General features: G+C 30.2%; 1 protein-coding gene across 7 annotated transcripts in view; it reads left to right on the top strand.

Annotated features, from left to right (window-relative positions):
• LOC130669236 (nuclear factor 1 X-type) overlaps positions 1-21,891 on the top strand; it is a 40,309-nt gene that overhangs the window by 15,831 nt on the left and 2,587 nt on the right. For 3 of the 7 annotated variants that reach the window (XM_057471981.1, XM_057471983.1, XM_057471985.1), the window contains exons 4-11: positions 517-700; positions 4,518-4,571; positions 4,725-4,823; positions 5,613-5,753; positions 6,325-6,468; positions 18,661-18,854; positions 19,472-19,861; positions 20,013-20,247. In XM_057471981.1, coding sequence (XP_057327964.1) covers positions 517-700; positions 4,518-4,571; positions 4,725-4,823; positions 5,613-5,753; positions 6,325-6,468; positions 18,661-18,854; positions 19,472-19,861; positions 20,013-20,247 — 1,441 coding nt within the window. The remainder of the gene's footprint in view (positions 1-516; positions 701-4,517; positions 4,572-4,724; positions 4,824-5,612; positions 5,754-6,324; positions 6,469-18,660; positions 18,855-19,471; positions 19,862-20,012; positions 20,248-21,891) is intronic. The other 4 variants (XM_057471986.1, XM_057471987.1, XM_057471982.1 and 1 more) reach the window with 3 other exon arrangements.

Below are 21,891 nucleotides of genomic sequence, written 5' to 3'. Positions count from 1 at the left end.
ATAATAAAAAAAATATTTGAAAAAATTGCGCCTGTAGTTTTTTAAATTTCCAAAATGTGCATATTTTTATTTTTAATTTTTTTTTAAATTAAGTCGTTGAAACAAAAATTCAAAAATTTTCAACTGTCTGCTAACTTCAGGATCATAAAATGATCTTGAAGTTAGCAGGCAATTATCAATTTTCGGATTTTTTTCCGGCAAATCAATTACAAAAAAAAACAAAAACTAGAAATATGCACATGTAGAAAATTTAAAAAACTACAAGTGCATTTTTTTCAAAAATTTTTTTTTTTATAATTTATTAGTTTTAAAAAAAATCCAAAAATTATTAGACGTCGACTAACTTCAATATCATAAATAAAAAAAAAAAAAATTATTTGAAAATTTAATTTAAAAAAAAATCAGCTCTGAAGCTCCATTTTTTTGCTGATAATTTTTTGACGTACGTCAAAATTTAACTTAAAAAATTTATTTCGAGTAAAAAAAATGACGAATAAAAATTTTGAAAAATCAAAGGTCTGGCGGTTGGATCTAGTGATGGTGATTCTATTCAAAGCGATCCCACTGGAATCTACCGACGGCGAGCGGTTGGAAAAGACGGCCGAGTGTGCCCAGCCGGGTTTGTGCGTGAACCCATACCACATCAACGTCTCCGTCCGGGAACTGGACCTCTACCTCGCAAACTTTATTACCAGTCACGGTGAGCATCTGAATATCTAAATACTCCCGCTACACGGCTATTATAACAATAAACAAACGATAGACAAGACAATACCGGTGATATTAGCCCACACGATAGCATCACCTCGAATAAACATGAGCTCTCTATCTACTTACGACAACTCCCTCGTAAACATAAAATAGCCCAGCAGCGAGTCGGCCAACACAATGTGTCCACCAGTAAATTATTATGAATGGGAAAGCGAAGATGAGTAGTAGCGAGGGAGAGAACGCGAGTATAAAATTCACGTCCCCATCATCATCGCATGCCAACGTTCCCTCATCCTCATCCTCATACTCATGCTCATACTCATACTCATACTCATTCACTCAACTAAACTCTCGACTCTGCACTCGTTCATTCAAAAGCCCAGCTCGAGTTGAGAGTCAGTCGAGAGCACCAGCAATAGCAATAGCTCTAGCTGTAGACGTTGTATTGCCGTACCCGCGGATATAGAATAGACAGAAAGAGAAAGACTATTTCAAATCAACATTTACCGGGTGTTTCTCATCGTGTCTCTTGCCAATTTTACTTTCCATGACCATCATCAACAAGCCCTCCAAGATAAACGTCACCTGACCCGAGCAAATCGCTGCTTCCAACAAATTTCTGAGCCCGTTGTCGATTTAATCGGTAATTTAATTAGGCTGCGGGGTTTTAAAATTTTTTTTTGCTTTCTCTCTTCTCTGTCCTGTCGTACTCTACTCGTGTCGTGTCAATGAGAGAATCGGGTGCGCATTAATGAAGAGCTTGTTGAATCACCAGTAAGTCAATCTCTGGCTTACGACAAGCGTCAATGAATAAGTACGGCACCCGATGGCATCGGTTGCTGGCAGCCTCATTTCCAATGTTTACAGCTGGTTGACGCAAAAATTGGCTGAGGCCTACTACACTCTGAGCAATAAAAATAAGAAAGAAATGAAAGAAAGAAAGAAGGAAGAAAGGATGAGTGAGCGAAGGAAGGAATGAGAGAGTATGCTGAAGAGTGAATTAAAAGGAGACAGAGAAAGACAAGAGTTTGATATGTGAGAGAGTGTGTGTGTGTAGAAAAAGAGAAGAGCACGAGTAGAAAAAAAGTGTCAGTGCCAAAGCATGGGGTAGGTTAGGCATTGCCCATTTACGGTCGCTTGACTCTTCACTCTTCCGTTCTTATTGAACACTTTGAGGATAAAAAAAAGCTTAAAACTTTTATTGCTCAAACGATTTCGCCTTTTATTTGTCCCCGAAAATTCAACCGTAAGTTGCATCGCTTTCTGAGACTCGGGTCTCTCTTTCTATCCAGCCCGTCCTCAGATGTTAAGGAATAAAGGACCAAGGTTGCACCGTCGAGCTTGTAAACTTGTGGTGATACTTGTCGTTCGATGTTCGCATTCAACTCTCAGCAAAACTTTTTCACTTGGATCCACATCCTCCCAGTCGTACCAAGTCCATTGAGTGTCACACCAGTTTTCTTTCACTTATCAACCGCGATTCCCCTTTATTTTCAATCGCTTCCTCGTATCGCCTTTTTTTTAACTTTATACCAAACTCAAATTACTTTCCAAGTCTTTATCTACTTGACAAAGTTATTAACTACAAAAGTGTGTTATCTCACGTTTATTATTTTATATAAATTTTTTTTTACCTCGCGTGTTTTTATTTATCATTTATTATTTGTCATTGTATTGTGACACGAGTATTTTAGGATGAGAATGAAGAATTTTTAAGATTACAAGATGTTGATCGGCCACCGCGTCAACTCAAGGTGCCAGTGATTGAGTACTTGGCCCACGCATACAAATATATCATCATCTACTTATTCATTTTCATCATAATATCGCGTGTCTCGCGGTCGTAATAATTTTCACTCTCTGTTCTTCGCTCACTAAAAATTACTCTGCAGACCCTAAAGCTCACACGAAAAATATATAACAAAAAATAAAAGTAAAAATCTAAATTAAGGATCAAAGAGCACGAGCCATAAGTGTAATAGAGTCCCCTTTTACTTTGTAAAGTAAAGTACAGTAAGAAAGAGGAGCATTTACAGTCGAGGATTACAGCAACACCAGGAAACGTTTAAAAGCCCGGGTTTCCTCTGGTGAGAGCAGAGCCAGCAAGGGGAGATGTAATGTGTGTTTAAAATGGCTCGTCAATTTGTAGAAGCACCTGTCCCAGGCCTTGTAGTCTACACCGCACTATCGTCACAACGAAAAGTACCTAAACTAAGCTCTCTTCCCCTAGAGCTGAGAGTGTAGAGTCGAGATTCAGAGCCGCAAGCCCCTTCACCCTCTCGTCTGCTCGCATTAGCAGCAGCATCCTAGTCGTCAGACGTCGTTTAACTTACGCAACTACCTCGGCGATATTTAGCTCGCCGGGTGACTCCACAACAGCTTATTCGAGTGTACATCTACGTCCGCAGTACACCAACACTGGTACTAACACCAGTACTACATAATATAGTATTATTCAGGGAATCACGATGATACGAGTTTCACAAACTCTATTCAACATTTCCGAAATAAAAATTGTTGTTGGCTTCCAGTTTAGCTGCAGTGTGTCTCGGGGTCTTTGTATTCATACTTCCTACTCATCCCTCATATCACAAACCCTCGCAAAAAACTCGTTCACAAAAAGGCCAAATAAAACTAAACTGAAATATATATATATATATAAAAAAAAAAAAAAAAAAAAAAACTACACTCTACATACCCTCGGTACATGAATAACAAAAATATATATATAGATGGGTATACATATATTCAGAAATAGAAGGACAAATTTAAAATTGACTCCATGTTTAAAACAAGATTGTACCCGCAAACAGTTTGTGTCTCTCAAAAGTCTTCTGAGGGAGAGTATGTATACAAAATTGTCTAGACATGTGTGTGTATGTATATATATATGTATATATGTATATATAAAACGTAGCTCTAAAAATATCTAGGCTCTTTCTCGTCAGCATGTCCCTCGCTTATGTTGATTTACATTTGCGATCGTCATTATATATCTATCTATGAATATCATCTCAAGTGCCTTAAAATATATTTATATATAAATACACACATATATATTTATACACACACATTTATATTTATATATTAATAAACAGTTAAACGTTAATACGGAAATCCCAAAAGACTTTTCCTCAACAGACTTGTCCCACTTAATATCTGTTGAAAATCAAGCTCTCATCAGCATCAGAGTCAAAAAGTCTTTGCTTTACAAAGTTTTACGAAGTATGTTCGGGTTTATGGGCTGACTAAGCGGGCACACGCATCATCTCTCTTTTTATTATATCGACAGGTCAACTGTTTTTATTTAACCCTGTTCTCTATCATCATTTTTTTTTTTTTTTTATTGAACCTCAATACACTACAACCAGTTACTTGTTACCAGCACACATGAAAAACACATCCATGCACACTTACTCTTTTATCAAGACTATCGGCTAGTCTTGTCAGGGATGCCAGGCACGCAAAAAGCTTCTGCACCCTCGACTAAAGTACATTTTACTGCTCACTCTAACTTAACTAACTTACCTCCATATATATATATAAATATATATGTGATTCTCACTTACCAACACTGGCTAGTTTTAGTTTTATTTTATTTTTTTCCTCAACACACAATTAAACCTTATACTTAATTTATTTTTATTTCTTTGTCTTGACGGTATTTCGGTGATATGTTGCGCAATAACCATTTGCGTAAGGTCCGAACGTTACTCTTCCTGTTTAAAATATTAATTAACAACAGTAAATTTAAATAAAAGTCAGTAAACAATAAATAGGAGGAATTTTATTTTATATTTTTTCAGAAGTACTAAACGGAATTTGCAATGCGAACAAAGAAGAGGAGAGAAGGCGAAAAGGTACTTGTACATAAAATTATGCAACTACATTTAAATCCGTACGAGCACGATAATAAAGATAAGACTAAGACTAAGACTGAGTTTGTAATTGAGAGCAGGAGGTGTTTTATTAAAAAGGTTAAATAAATATAAGAATTGTGGATTTGTTCTCAGGTGGAGGTTACCATGAACTGTATAACGGTGTCGTCTGCAACGACACAATCCTCGCGACCGGTGTCTTCAGCTCCAAGGAGCTTTGGATGCTTTCAAAAGGTACGACGGTGTCCAAACAAATTAGATAATCCTTTAATCAGTCGTTAAATTTATAATTAAAGACTTAAATTATTTAAATTTACTTTTAAATTTCATTTAAATGGATGCTTTCGAAAGGTAATTTATTTAGATAGGTCTCAATACCTTTTGAAAGTATCCACGATTTTTTAGATAAATGTTTTGTCGCGAGCAGACTTATGGTCTACTTCATTTTATTTGAATTTCCCGGGAATTATTTAATTTTTTATTTTAACTGACGGAGTTATGGGGACGTTAATTGTCCGGGTTCGAGCTCGGGTTTGAGTATGGGTAAAAAAAGTTAAGTGATTCGAAACGCCTTGACGAATGCAAGTGCGAAAGCCTCTGAGGCTCGGTAACAACGCGTACGTGTGTTAGGTATATAATACTGTAGATTAGTATGCAACCCGTTTATATTTATAGAAACGAACAATGCTCGAAGTAACTTTGTACACGTTAGCTACCTAAAAGACTCGTTATATTAAATTTACATTATTTTATTTTTAATAAATTTAATTACTCATTTAATTAAATTTTTTTTTACTTATTTTTTAATACTCGATATTTACTGAAAGGGAACGGAGGCAGATTTGCTTTTGAAAAATAGGATTGAAAATAATAATGCGAGTGTGTGAGTATATATATGATGCATATATATGAATATGAGAAAGAGGGAGTGTGCGGTTGGTTAATATGATTTGTTGAGAATTGAGTTGAGCTTCAGGTGGAACGAAAAATAATGCAGCGTAATGCGTGTACGTCTGGTTTCAGCGTCCATATTGCATGACCTCAGCGACATGCAGCCTCAAATAAACGCGATCAAAATAGAGCACCCGCCGTACTACTGCAGCAGCTATACCCCTCCATCCGCGGCATCCGCCGCGGATCACGCTCAGCCCGCGGCTAGCTTCAGTAAGCTCATGTTTTTATTTATTTATTTTTATTATTATGATATTTGTTTTATTAAAATAATATTCATTATAATTATAAGACTCGACCTATTTTCGTACTGAAAAATCTTCTTTCAGATTTACATTAATTTTTTTAATCTTATCTAGGATTCTGCGGTTGGATTAAAAGAATTTAATTTTTACTTTTTATCAAAACCCACACAGAAAAAACAGATATCTTGAGTCAAGAAAATATTTTTGAAGACAAACGTTTTCGGGAACCAAGTCGAGATTTTTTTGAGCCAAGAGAATTCGTCTTGGTTGGAGAAGATTTCTACTTTATCTGAGAAAATTTAGGTCTCCAAAAAAATTTTCTTGAATCAAGAATATTTACCTTCAGTCGAAAATTTTTTTTTGTATGCAGAATTGCGCATTGTTTCTACTGAGCTGAGACTTGAAAAATTTCTAATTTTTTTTTTCAAACTGAAGGGTGAGATGAGAAATCAAAAATATCTGAAAGAATATTTTTTGAGAGCAAAAGTCTAAAATGTGGGTTAAAAAAAAATGAATTTATTAAAAATAAATAATTTTAGGTCCACCACCGGTACACCAGCTCATAAGGAACGACAAGACTGACAAAGCGCCCACGGTATCGGTATCAAGTGCGCCAAGTTTTTCACCGGTACTCAGGCCCGAAGACGGCCACCGCGGAATCGACTCACCTCATTCTCAAACAGGTATGTCTTGGCCTTATTTATTTTCTTTATTAATCCATTAACTAAATAAACATTTTTCGAAGAATAACCACAACAATATCAATACTAATAACAATAATATACTAAAATATTTAAATTTATTAAAACCCATATTTGCATGAAAAAAAAAAAATACAATGCGTTGAAATGTTGGTCTCATGAGATCCGCGAGCGGACATGAGCAATAAATCAGGATTTCATAGAGCGACAATGTATTTTCGATAAAAAAATATATGAAATAAATAAATAAAAAAAAATAATAATAATAATGCCAATAACGATGCCGCTGTTAACTCATCGCCTCACGCCTAAAACACGTTGTATTCGCCAATTTATATATTTATATATATATAGACATTTATTATTATTTCAACACAATTAATTATCACAAGACATTTTAATTAATTATCATTTATTAAGTTAATTAATTAATTTATTTATTTATATAATATCAATTATTGATTTTTAAATTACAACCATTTACACCCTTTATGTTTCTCTCATTATCCGTCTCTCTTTTTCCCTCTATCGATTATTTTGTTGTTATGTCGACAAAATAAAATTAAACTATACACAGAAAAAAATTATTTCTTGGCGATATATTTTACCCGCTCGAAATTTTTTGTATTATAAATTGAAAACATTTAATTTTTTCGGCACAAGAAGAAATTTCTTACCCGAAAAAAAATTTTTCTCGACCTAAGAAAATTTTCGCCTTTAATTTGGAAGGTAAAAGACTCAGTACCCGATCAGGGAACTAAAACTCGATTACTCATGTATTTATATATCTGTATTTAGTAAATATAGATATTAGGATGGTTGTTAAAAATTGAATTTTCCCAGACGCCCCATAAAAAGAACACGTTCCGTAGGACGATCAAAGTTCATTTTTCGATACGATCACGGTTTTTTTTAAATATCTCATGAAATATGCAGATTAAAGGAAAAAATCATAGGAACAATTTTGTAGGAAATTAAATTTTTAACAAAAAAGGTCATGTCTAATTTTTTTATAAAATGTGTATTTATGAAGATATTTTAAAAAAACTTTTTTAGATCTTATTAATTGAGCATTTTAAGGATAACGAATTTAAAAATAATTTTTTTTCTTAAATATAGACAACTTCGTAACTCGTAACATATCAATCATTAATACTTGTTGTAGTTTCTATATACTTAGAAAAATGTTATTTTCAAAATTTGTAATCCTTAAAACGCTCAATTCATCAGATCTAAAAAAAGTTTTTTTAAAATATCTTCGTAAATACACATTTTATAAAAAAAATGAAAATGACCTTTTTTGTCAAAAATTTAATTTCCTACAAAATTGTTTCTATGATTTTTTTCTTTGATCTGCATATTTCATGAGATATTTAAAAAAAACGTTTGTAATCCTTAAAACGCTCAATTTATCAGATCTAAAAACAGTTTTTTAAAAATATCTTCATAAATACACATTTTATAAAAAAAATCAATATGACCTTTTTTGTCAAGAATTTAATTTCCTACAAAATTGTTCCTGTAATTTTTTCTTTTAATCTGCATATTTCATGAGATATTTAAAAAAAACCGCGATTGTATCGAAAAATGAACTTTGATCGTCCTGGCACGTGTTCTTTTTACTTTAAAAGAAAAAACCAAATTCCCCATGTATTTTTTCACTAAAAAGAAGCTTTTTATAGGGTGCCTGAGAAAATTTAATTTTTAACGACTACCCTAATATACAAATACATGAGTAATCGGGTACTAGTTCCCTGATCCGGTACTAGGTCTCTTATCTTAATACAAAAAATTTCTTACACCAATAAATTATTTTTTTCTGTGTGACAACAACAATAACAAATATGTCCAGTATGCGATAAACCCATTCTGAGCTGACTTAGGCATCGTTGTAAGTCTTAATAATATATATATCTCACCAACAATTTATTAATGAAATAAATAAGTGAATAAAAGGAAAAAAAAATTAATTAATTAACAGAAGCAAACATTAAATTGAATAAGTTTAATTTAAAACGAGTAAACTTTAAAGTTTTAAAAAGTTTGTCCACGAAAAAGGACATGTATAAACTCCAGAGGAGAGGATTAAAAGGATTTAAAGTATAAAGACGCTGTCTTAGGGGTTGATCGTGATACTTTAACTCTTGCTATGGTGCTCTGATACGGTATAATATTATGCTGTGGTATAGTACAACTCTAATACACAACAAGAGACAATAACAACTAGCCAAAAAGTTTTATCGTGAAAAATAATAATAAAATAAAATCTGGGAATCACTAATCGTGGATTACGCGTGATCTCTGTTTCAGTCTGAGCCCGAGCATTTTCAGAGAAGCTCGCTAACTCGACTAAAAGGTACATTGTGAAAATATCGTTGTTATCATGTTAATATATACATATATATATTTATATATACTATATATCTACCTAATGCGACATGTACACGTATATATTTATCGTAGACGTATGTGCGCACGGCTGTATTATCAAAGAACGAATAACATCTCTATTTATTATTTTTAATATTATATAAGTATATATATTCATATATATATATACTGAGAAAAAAAATAACTTTAGTAAAAAATATTTTCGAGCAAATTAAGAAAATTTTTCATATTTAACCTGAAGGGAAATTTTCTTACCAGAAAAATTCAAATTTTTTAAAAATTAAACCCGCGAATTTTGAACTGGAAATTTTTGAATTTACAAAATAATTTTGAATGAAACCTTGAAATTTTCAAACCAAAATTCTATTGAATTTAAAGTTTTCGTATCGAAATTTCTAGTGGGAAAATACAATCTCTCCAAAGGTTATTTTTTTCTCAGTATATATATATGTATTTATATATATGTATATATATATAGAGTTTTCTTACGGGGATATGTTTAAACGTGCGTCTCGTTAACTTGACATTTATTGTACGTACGTGTTTTTGCATATGTATATCTACCATATATAATTTTGATCCCATTGTTATTATTATTATTATTATTATTATTATTATTATTATTATTATTATTATTTTTTATAATTTCGTTTAAAGTTTTAAGTACTGTGGTGATGCGAAATAGTTTTAACCCTGAAGAATGCACTAGATAATTATTTATTTCTATTTATATATTTTTGTTTTATATATTATTTATAATGATAACTGTGGCTTTTAAATATTCTTGATCACGAGCATTTTATCTGGGTGTAAACTATGTGCACACGAGTATGAAAATCAACAGTAGTATGTATAGTGTATAAAAAGAACAAAGTTTTAAAAATAAAAATTATTCAAGTTACTTTTACATTGCTGTCACGTCAGGTTGCTTCTCATTATTATTTATTTGATGCCTACACTTTTCTCTCGTTTTATTTTAACATTTTCTCTACACGCTTTATAATAGTACACTACACTAGTAAACGGATTTATTTTTTTTTAGAAACAAATCTAGTTTTTTTTTTAAGCTTCAAATTTTTAATTATTCAGTCAAATTAGACAACTTATTAATATTTTTTCTGCAAATTTTTTTTATTTAAAAATAAAGTAAAGAGACCGGGAAAAATGGAGAAAAAAAATTCGGTTTATTTTTTATTTTAATCAGATTTGTTGATTTCGAAAAACAAATATATTTTTACAAGTTTTGATTTATTTTTTCCCAGTGAAATAACGTATTTCTCTAGCTTTTTATTTAGTACCATATTACAGCAGTGAAGATATTGATTTTTTTTTACTGTAGATAAAAAGGTAATAATTCAAACAAAATGTCCTGATAAATATTTTAAAATATCATTTTGAGCTTTTACTATCAAATGTCTTTTTTTAATATTTTAATACTCATATATTTTTACACCACTAAAAATATACCGCATTAATAATTACTCTCAATTCGAAAGTCTAAAAAAAAATCAAATCTCATGAGTTTTTAAATTGTGGCCTAATAATAGAACATTTTTTTCAAAATCTCATAAAAATTAAATTTTTCCGAATCTTCCTCATATTTTACTCCAGTCTCTTTTACTGAAATTAAAAAATATTTGTAATTTTAATCGCCTCGTATTTGTCATTTTTAACAAATCACGCGATACACTCAGAAAATTAAATAATAGAAACTACTATCTAGTTATGGTAAAATTTCTACTATCAATAGGATAGTAGTGAATATTATCTAGATGATTTTATAAATCATCTAGATTGTAGTTTGTAATATTCACCATATTTATAATAATTGTTACAATCCTGTATGATAACTACACTGTAAAAAGAGCGGTGTTAAATGGACTCATTTTAACTCCGACCAGTGTAAAAATGAAATTACACCGGTGTAGGAGGAGTAATTCACCGGTGTTAAAAATACCGGTGTTAAAGCAGGGTAAAACCGGTGTAAAAGCGGAGTAATATCGGTGTAAAAGCGGAGTAACATCGGTGTAAAAGCAGGGTAACCGGTGTAAAAGCGGAGTAATATCGGTGTAAAAGCGGAGTAATATTGGTGTAAAAGCGGAGTAATATCGGTGTAAAATCTGAGTAATATCAGTGTAAAATTGGAGTAATATCGGTGTAAAAGCGGAGTAATATCGGTGTAAAAGCAGGGTAACCGGTGTAAAATCTGAGTAATATCAGTGTAAAATTGGAGTAATATCGGTGTAAAAGCGGGCTAAACTGTATCCGCTTGGAATATTAACTTTAAAGATCATAAATCACAAGAAATGTCAATTCTTTATGAAAATGAATAACGAGTATTATTTATTAACGAGTATAGTGATCGAGTAAGTAAAAATATTTACAAAGTAAAATATTTTAACACCGGTAATGAATATCTACACCGGCGGCGGCGTTATTTTAACACCGGTCTAGAATATTTACACCGGCAGCGGCGTTATTTTAACACCGGAGAATTTTTTTTAACACCGGTACAGAATATTTACACCGGCGGCGGCGTTATTTTCACACTGCTTTTAGAGGTAAATTTAACACCGCTAATTTTAACACCGACACCGCTTGGACTTACCCCGGTGATTTTTTACAGTGTAGAGTTAATTATTATTATTATTATTCTAAATACTCATATTTATAATCCAGATGGTAACAATTACCATCAGAAATTATAATTGTTATTATTAGGAAGGTAACTGTTACGAAATTTATTGCAGAAGTTATCATCCAATAATTATTATGTCTATTAAAAAAAATTATATCACTAACTATTTTTGCATTGAAAAACGTTCCAATCATTCTCGATTGGAATTAAAAATTTAGCATAATAAACACAATTACTTAATTTTCTGAGTGTAGGTCGCGGAAAATTTTTTTTTTTCAATAAAACGAATTTTATTTAGAAAACATCAGAGTAAATGAATGCGTCATTGACAAATGTCTTTTGGAATAGTTTTAAAATATCCATATAGTTGCATTATCTTGTTAAAGTTGTTTTATCTCACTCTATTTAACATAAACTTTTATTCTCAATGTCTCACTTCCTTTTTACACCTGTTCATCCATGAAATTGCCCAGCAAAGTTTAGCGTATTGCTTGTATAATGTTATACGTCTCTCACTTTTTCACCCTCTTACACTTCTTATCTACATGTCTACATATCTACATATCTATACTCAATACATTTACATACACATGTACATATGTAATACATACCACTAAAAGTATTTGAAACTTGTTTCATCTTATGATAATGTTCCAGTAGATATCATTCTCAAGAAACTTGCTCTCTTATTCTCTTTAATACAAATTTCTTATTCTTATTCGTATTATTACACTTACACTCATACTTAGACTTTAATAATCATTCGTTCACAGATCATTTTATTAACAATTTAAACATCTTATTAAAAAACTTTTTTTATATCACGGAAATTATTACTTTTTTTTTCGTTATTACACTAATTGCAAGTATTCAATTGATTATTAATAATTTTTTTTCATGAAATTTGTTAATAAATTTAATTTTTAAAATTCAAATTTTGCTTCATTCGAGGCGGGCAAAATAAATGACAAAAATTTTGGTTAAAAATAAAAATTTCAAAAAATATTCTTATTATTTATTTACTACTGAATAATTCGACACTTTCTAATACAAAATTTAATTTTTTAGTTTTTGATCTCAAATTATCTTATAAATATTCATACTTTAAATTTACTCCGATTTTTTTACTTTGAATTTTATTTGGAACGAAAAAAAATTAATTTGGGTTTTTGAAGCCACCCCATTGTTAAAAAAAAAAACTATAATGATCAAAATTTTGGAAAGTCTGCGGTTTCCGTGGCGCCACCAAATGATCGCGAATTCTAGCAGAACTCAATCAAATAAGACTTTTTTTCAAATCCCTACAACTTCTTCAAAAATGGGCTAAACCAGACGTTTTTTTTTTCCAAATTTTCGTCTTCAAATGTACTTTCCGGAAAAAAATACAAAAAAATTGAAGATATTAAAATCTATGAAATATTTTATCTTTTTGAAAAAATTGCATTTTTCTCAAAATCCATCTTTCTCAAAAACTAAGTGAGATATCGAAAAATTTTATTCTTTAAGAAAGTCTTATTTCGTCGAGTTCTACAAGAATTCACGGTCATTTAGCGGCACCACGAAAACCGTAAAATTCCCAAAATTTTATCTTTTTTTCAAAAATATTTATTACATTTTTTTTTACTCCTTTTTTACTCAAAAACAAAAAAATCTTTGTTTTGCTCACCTCTTAAATATTAAAAAAAAATTATAAAGTTTAAAAAAATTTTCCGTGCATGTTGCATAATAAAAATGAAATTTAAAAAATTGCATTGAATTAAAACTTACAACTGTTAATTATAAATAATTATGTACTGGATTAGCCGCCTGCAAAATGTGTGCACGATTGTTTTTATAATGCTGTTATTATTCTTTTTTTTAAAATTATTATTATTAATTACTATTGTTCTTGTGACAGAAAAAAATTATGCAGTCAAATATCAAAAGTACAAAATATTTAGTTTTATTTAAATATACACAAAAATAAATAATATATTGATAAAACATATATAAAATAAAAAGGCAATAGAGACATGAAGTAAAAAAAAAACTAAAATGATAAATAAAACATTCAAGCTTTTTGCTTTTTCAATTACCCTACGGCCTGAGCTTCGCGTGATTTATAGATTGCCGGTGATGTTATACATAGAAAACTTCGATTTAGTTGTGAGCACAAGTTTCTCCCCTTAGAGAAATCCTCAAACGTTTTTTCAAGCATGTGATTATATTAAAACCTAAAAAATAAATAATAAAAAAAAAATAAAAGACAAATTCAATATTTTTATAACCAAATATCTTAAATTACATTATATCTATTTACTCGAAAAAAAATAACAAACAAATAAAATTTTATTTTTATTTAATGCAATTTTATTTTGCACTTTTGTGTGTTGCCTGTTCCGATCGTTCGTCGCTCGTTTTTTAATAACAACTTACTCTCAAAAATTAATGTTACTGTTATTGTATACTGTAAAAAATTTCGGAGTGAACTCGGATCAAATCCGGAGTGAAGGCGAGCAGATTTTTTTATTCCATCCCTTGAAATTTACTCCGAGGGGAATTTATTTAAAAATTAAAACTCCGAATTTAAATAAAATCCAGACTCCGAAATCACAAATTTACTCCGTATGCGAAGTGATTTTTTTCTTACCGAGTAACAGAGTAAATTTGAATTCAAATAAAATCCGTAGTGACTCCGAATTCACTCCCGATTTTTTACAGGGTATAAAAATTGTTTATGATAAAATTGAAATGTTGATAATTATTTTTGGGATGTTTTTTTATGGAAAGCATATTAATAAGGGGCATTGACTTACTAACGGATAGACAGACAAATGTAATGCCAGTATTATTAATTCACGTATTACACATATTGTACTGTACTGTACTGTACTGTAATGTAATGTAATGTACTTTACTAGTAATGGTAATAGTACGCACGTCAATCTGATTATATTTAATCGGTAAGCTCGTCACTGTCTGTCTGTCTGTCTAATTGTCTTGTTCGTCTGTCTGTTAAAACCTTTCCAATCATATACCATTTATTACCATCCCCTGTATGATAATTTATTATTTATTCATAATTTCATTTCACTTGATAACTTATTTATTTGTAAATAAATAAACTGAGACGCATTGAGCTTAAACTTGGACTTTAAATTATTTATTTATTTATGTCGATATTTTTGAGTAATCGATTAATGTTTCAATTACTGACCTTGTAGATTATTTTTTGGGTTTAATATTTTTGACCATTGAAAATTAAATTAAATTGATGGTCTGTGGGAATACGGTTTTCCCACTTCAATTTTATGTGAAGTCCATCAAATATTTATGGTTTTATGAAATTGAATTAAATTTTTTCATTTCAGTACGCGCGTCATGTATTTTTGGGAAAAAATTTGTTTTTTTTTATTAAATCTTGTCATGCATCCGCGGATTGATGGAGGAAATTAATGGGCTTTGAAATTGAAATTTTATTTAATAATTCAAATTTATTGTAATAATATTCATTTTTTTAATTTTTTCAAATTATTTATATTTTTTTATCTGACATGCATTAAATAATAAAAGCGGGAAATTTAAATTAATAAAATTTAAAAAATTTTTCAAGTTCAAAATGAAAAACTTAAATGATACTGAAGTAAGCCGACGTCTGATAATTTTTAGATTTTTTTAAACTCGACAAATTATAAAAAAAAAATATTTTGAAAAATTGCACTTATAGTTCTTTAAATTTTCTACAAGTGCATATTTTTAGTTTGTTTAATTTTTGTAATTAACTAGTTGAAAATAAAATCCAAAAATTTTTAATTGTCTGCTAAATTCAGTATCATAAAATGATTCTAAAGTTAGTAGACAATTATAAATTTTTGAATTTTATTTTCAATGAATTGACTACAGAAAAAAAAAAACTAAAAATATGCACATGTAGAAAATTAAAAAAACTACAGGCGCAATTTTTTAAAATATTTTTTTTCTTATAATTTATCGTTTTAAAAAAAAATCAAAAAATTATCAGACGTTGGCTAACTTCAGTATCATATCATAAAACTTAATTAAGTAATTGTTCAATTTTTACAAATGAATACTCAGTCAAATTTGTCGATAATAATTAAAAATTGTCAGTAATTGAATAAAAAAAAAATTCTCCAGGCCGCGAAATAAATCAAAAAGCAGCATAAAAAATATGAATGCCTGTATAAATAAATAAATAATCCGAGTTGAGATATGAAAAGTAAAAATCACAAAAGCATGCTCATGAATCCAAGTTAAAGCTGTCATGTGCACTGTCACCACTATCATCAGCTATTCCTTACTATGATATTAGACTACTTATGTATTCTATCTCACTCACTGTACACGGCCAATGCTCTGGGTATGTCGTATGCTGGATGGAATTTATTGACCTCGATCGACTTACATACATGCATACTTCCATATAAATATACATATATGTGTATATATGTATATAAGACCTATTCAAAAATTATTTATTCGTATGAACACTAATATCACTAAAATCTTTCTATCACTCTTTGACTCTTAATCTTTCTCTAACTTTATCTCGAAAACTTTTAGTCTATCAGTACTCCTGGCCATCCATTATCCTTAAAACCCGTCCACTAGCTCTGCCCACACCCATTATGTATATTGCACACTTACATGCACTACATACATACACAAAAAAAATTATTGACGCAAGAAAATTTTTACTCGTCCCAAGAAATTTTTAAATTATGAATTGAAATCAAAAATTTTCTTAGGGCGGGAAAAAATTTTTTCTAATCTTAAGAAAATTTTTTCTCACTCCAAGAAAAATTTATTTGCCCAAGAAAACTTTCAATTTATGAAATTAAAAAAAAATTTCCTGGGAGCGAATTTTTTCAAGTTAAGAAAAATTTTTTTTTTTCAATTTATGGTGGAAAATTTTTCTTGCGTCAAGAAGTTTTTTTTTTCTGTGTACATATTATAAGTTACATAAAAATTTTTTGCGATCTTGGTGTTGTTCACTGTCTCCATACATGCTGACCGTATATTATATATATTGAACTAAAATATGTATTATACGCAAAGCCTACTCCATGTATATAAAACTATATACACCTGTTACATGTGTCTATAAACATTGTTGATGTGGATGTCGTTACTATTCATGTTACTTGATCTGTGTTTATTAATTGTTGTTTATTATTATTATTATTAAATACATATATTACTATTATTGTTATTAAATATAATTTGCTGTTTGATGTGTGTGTTGCACTATATGTGTGTATCGTGTTACTAATGCCATAAATCAAATTTTTTTAAATTAATAGTATCGTGAATTTTAATTATGAAATTCAAAAAAAAATTGCAACTGCACTTGTTAAATTATTTTTTAAGAGGACTGTTATTTATTGTTAATTGAGCAGAGTGCTGGGTTTTTTAGTGTACTGAGTACTGAAATAATTGATAAAAATAAATTAAGTATTGGAATAATTTAAATAAAAATGTAGATCTTAAGATTATGAGTTTCTGTGAATTTAAACTGGTGACGCATTGCGGTGTAATTAATTTAAATTCCATGACGGATTTGTATTCAAATTTATTAAATTAATACTCTAAGAAGTTTGGAAAATTTTTCGATCTTGAGCTTGTGTTTAATTTAATTTAAGTATTTTTATTTATAACTTACATAAGAGATTTCTTAAGTATGTCTTCATAAAATATTAGATAGATAACCCGGAAAAATGGAGTATCCAAAAACTTTTCTTTTAAAATTATTCATAATTTTAATTTATTGCTTTAATAATTAAATTATTTATATGAAATTTTATATTTTCAATTTTTTAAAAATTTCATTTTGATCCTTTCTTCTATTGTATGGCAAATAATATTTCATATAAATTTACTTATGAATTATATTTATCAAAAATTTTTTTTAATTTTTTGGAAATCACCCACTAAATAAATGATTTTTTTTATGCCCATTTTACTCGACTATAAATTTTTGCTGATACTGAAATTAGCCAACGTCATAATTTTTGAATTTAAAAAAAAACCATAAATTATAAAAAAAAAAATATTTAAAAAAAAATGCACTTGTAGTCTTTTAAATTTTCTACATGTGCATTTTTTTATTTTTTTGTTTTTCTTCAAATTTAATTGTTCAAAAAAAAATCAAAAAATTTTTAATTGTCTGCTAACTTCAGTACCCATACGAAAAAAATATATATCCAGATATATCCGGGCAAATCTGCATATATGAGACATATTCCAGATTTGCCCGGATATATCCGGATATATATTTTTTTCGTATGGGATATCACATTTTTGCTTACAACAAAATTTAAAAAATAACAGCCCTCGAAAAAAATTGTTCATATAAATATCAAATAAAAAGAAAAAAGCCTTTATGGCATTAGTACCGTGATATTTAGGTAAAGATAGACGAGCGAGACAAGTGTAAATCCAATTGAAGAACCCGGATTTATGCTCTTGTATCCACCGTCTGTTCTTTTTCCTTACATTGCATATATATGATACATGAATATATCTACCGTATGCAACGATACGTACAACTATACGATGACACCGACCAATTCATTTTATCCGTCCACAAATCACCAGAAACCTCCTTTACTTTTCCTTAGCTTTTTATTTCCAGTATCCACTCTCTACCTCTACAACAATACTTTTCTCCGTTAAAAGCATAACTCCTCGTCTTTCCCGAATCTCGAGCATAAAAAATTAACTTATTTTATAAAACTATTTTTCTAACATCGTATAAAATAATGACGTAGTGTACGAGCAGACATATACATGTAGCAGCAGTCAGCCAGCCAGTCAAGCAGTCTCACGCTTATCCCATTCTGTCCAAGTACCTTATTAAAAAAATATAACCCCCAACCCTAAAATCCACAACTTTCTCTTTACTTCCCTGTACTAATTTTCTCTTTCTTTCACCTCCGCCGATTGCCAACTCACCGCCACCCCCTCAATGACTAAAAGAACTGTTAGCTGCTCACTAACTGACTAAAAATATAAATTATGTTATTTTGACAGATAAAAAATCAATAATTGATAAAAATTGGCGTAAGTGGGGGTGGATGGTTAGCTTCCGGCAATAATGTTACAAAATGCTGTTATGTTTGTTGCAATTTAAGCGGATTGTGTTCCAGGGCTACATTCACCTCATGAAGGACTCGCCGGAGGTTCAGGGCAGGCCGGAGGTATGTCCGGTCTTGCCTATTATCAACCTGAGCATCCCGTCTCAAGCGGAGTCGTCAAGTATCCTGAAAATGGTCACGACACACTCTCGGACTTTGTCACGTTCGTTTGCCAAGAGGCTGAGAACACTCAGCAACTACCCCAGGTAGCTTCCGGATTCAACATTGTCTTATTATTCACATTTTTTTTAAGTGCTCCAATCACTTGAGTATTTTATTAATAATTAAATAACAGTAATAATTCAAATTATTGTTATTATTGAGAAAGTAAGAAAAGTTTTGTGACTGTCTTGGTTTTTTTTAAATACAATCAAAGTATTTGAATTTGGTCAGTTGAAAAGTTTTTATCTGAATTTATGTCTTTTTATAGTTTTGGCGGGTCATTGAAGAAAAAGAAAATGGAAGAATTGAATTAAGTTTACAATTTTAAATAAATTTGAATTTGAATTTTTTTGGCGGGGTCAAGAAAATTTTTAATTCTTACTCTGACGGTTTTATTTCATTGATTGATTACTTTAGGAAAAAATAAATGAAATTTTTGGGGGAGGGGAACATTCGAAAAAATTTTTAAAAATTTGAAATTTAATAATTAGACTTTGGCAGTCACATTACAAATGAGTTTTGTTATTTGTTATTAAAAAAATTAACTTGAATTTTCAAATTAAAATTTGATGAAGTAGAAATTAATTTTTTTCAAGTGATTGGAGCATTTAAAAAATAAAAAAAGTTGATTATGATGATCAGTTGTATGTGAATTTTCCAGACCCAATTAACTGGTCAACGCGCTGGTATGCAAAAGTTCTCACAGTATTATCCGAGTTCGATGTTGCCGCCACCGCCTCCGGCTCCGATGGCAAGGCCAGTCGCGATAATACGTTCGACGGGTGAGCTGACGGCCACCGGAGGTTCGGGTTCACCGCCAACTTCGTCTTCATCGCCCGCGGACCCCTCGGATCTTAACGGAGCTGCCGCGGCCGCAGCCGCACAGAATCAACAGGACCAGCAGATGGCAGCCGCCGCGGCCGGACTCGTGGGTTCGAACTGTCAGAGTTCTGTTGACAGTGGACGGAAAAGTCCGACGAGGATTCTCGTGACCGCTCCTCATACTAGTCGAGAGTATACTTTTGCTCACTTTCATTCGCAGCCCGGACAGGTATGTCTTCAATTAACTGTCAGTTACTTTAATAGATAATTTAGTAATAATTAATTAATAACAAATAGATTAACAATTTTTTTTAGTTTTTTTTGAGTGTGTCAACTTTTATTTTTATAAATAGGTCATTTATTTATTAATTATTATACAGCAAATATTTACGTACCCTACTATCAGTTCGATGTCCGGAGTGATTTCACCGACGAATCTCTCCCTCTTTTCATCACCGGTGTCTGTCACGAGGCCAGTCGCTACCCAGAGATCGGTTGCGAATGTACCACCGCGTTGGAACACCGCGCCGTTTATCAACCTCGAGGACGATTACAATATGATCGCCCCGATTATTGCTGGCACGCCCGGTGAACCACCTTCTAGTATGGACGAGGGTGAATATTTTACTATTACCATTATTCAAAAAATTCTTTAGTTTACCATTTGTACTTTTTTATTTTGACAGCTGAGCAAGATCACGTCAAGTGGACCCCCCATTTTCCACTTGGTCATGAAAATTAAGTCTATGTATTTTTTTCGTATGTAGTCACTATGAAAAATTAATCCCTCAAACGATTTTTCAAAATTTTCATTTTAACAACAATTTTTTTTACAATGAAAATTTTGAGTACTTTTAATTAAAAAATAGATTCCAAAACAACCGTTAAAGATAAATTAATGAAATTTTCAGGATTTATTGTCGAATATCTATATTTTATAAAAATATTAATAGCATAAAATTATTTGTTTATTATCCCATTGTTAATTAACTTTTAAGTAAACAAATGAAAATTTCATTGACTTCTCCCTCAAAAAATGAAACTTTTTTTCATGGGTTACATGCGTTTATTATTAAAGTTTAAGATCCCAAAAGAAAATTTGAGTGCTCGTGATTAGTTTAAACAATATTAATTTATTTATCACCGCGCGCCGGTCGCTGAGCGTTCTCAATACAGTGCGCAGCCGAGCGTCTCAAGCTCTACTGCAGCTTTGGTTAGTCATGATTGAAAGTAACATTTAAAAATATTATTACTAAACAAATTTTATTTTTTTTAAACAATATCATGATTAATACAATAAAATAAATTTTTATTATTAAACTGAAACAGGGAAAACTAACTGATAATTAAGTTCAATTATTAGATAGTTTTCCCTGATTATTGGTTAATAAATAATTAATTTATTATTTATTAGATAATAATAATTTCTAATTTACTATTGATTAATAACACCGGCACACAAAAAAAAATAAGTTCTCTGTACTTTTGACGGGACCGATTTATTCCCATGTATTTTGACCCGCTGAATCCGAATCTGAGGTCCGTTTAACCCGTACACCCTCAGATTTTTAGAAAACTTTAAAAAACCTCAAAAATACACAAAAATCGACCGTTTTTTAAATTTATAAATTTTTTTAACCCTAACTAAGCATGATTTTTATGTATTTCGGTCCTCCCCATACTAACCTGAAGTTTATTTAAAACATTAGCCATTTAAAGTTTGAGTAAATTCCAAAATACCCCAAAAAATTGCAAAAAAGCGAAAAAATTCTTAGTGTTGTGATAAAAAAATTTTTTTGAAGCATATTAAAATTTTTTTATGTTTTAGGCCAAAATATTTTTTATATATATATATCACAGATCGAACAATATGATTTCTTTTATTTATTTCGATTTAAAAAATGATTTTTGTTATACTAAATTTTATTTTTTTCGATTTTTTTTGAATTTTTGCCATTTATTTAAAATTTTAGAGATGTCTGAGCCATGGATGTTCGAGAATTATATGTGACAGATAAACATACATGAAAATAATTATTTATTTAGCCCTATAAAATTTTTTTCATCACAATACTAAGAATTTTTTTGCTTTTTTGCAATTTTTTGGGGTTTTTTGGAATTTACTCAGACTTTAAATGGCTAATGTTTTAAATAAACTTCAGGTTAGTATGTGGAGGACCGAAATACATAAAAATCATGCTTAGTTAGGGTTAAAAAAATTTATAAATTTAAAAAACGGTCGATTTTTGTGTATTTTTG

This window comes from Microplitis mediator, chromosome 6, assembly GCF_029852145.1.
Source record: "Microplitis mediator isolate UGA2020A chromosome 6, iyMicMedi2.1, whole genome shotgun sequence".
Lineage (NCBI taxonomy): Eukaryota > Metazoa > Arthropoda > Insecta > Hymenoptera > Braconidae > Microplitis > Microplitis mediator.
Note: the sequence above shows the minus strand (reverse complement) of the source record. Positions and strands in the feature narration are given on the sequence as shown.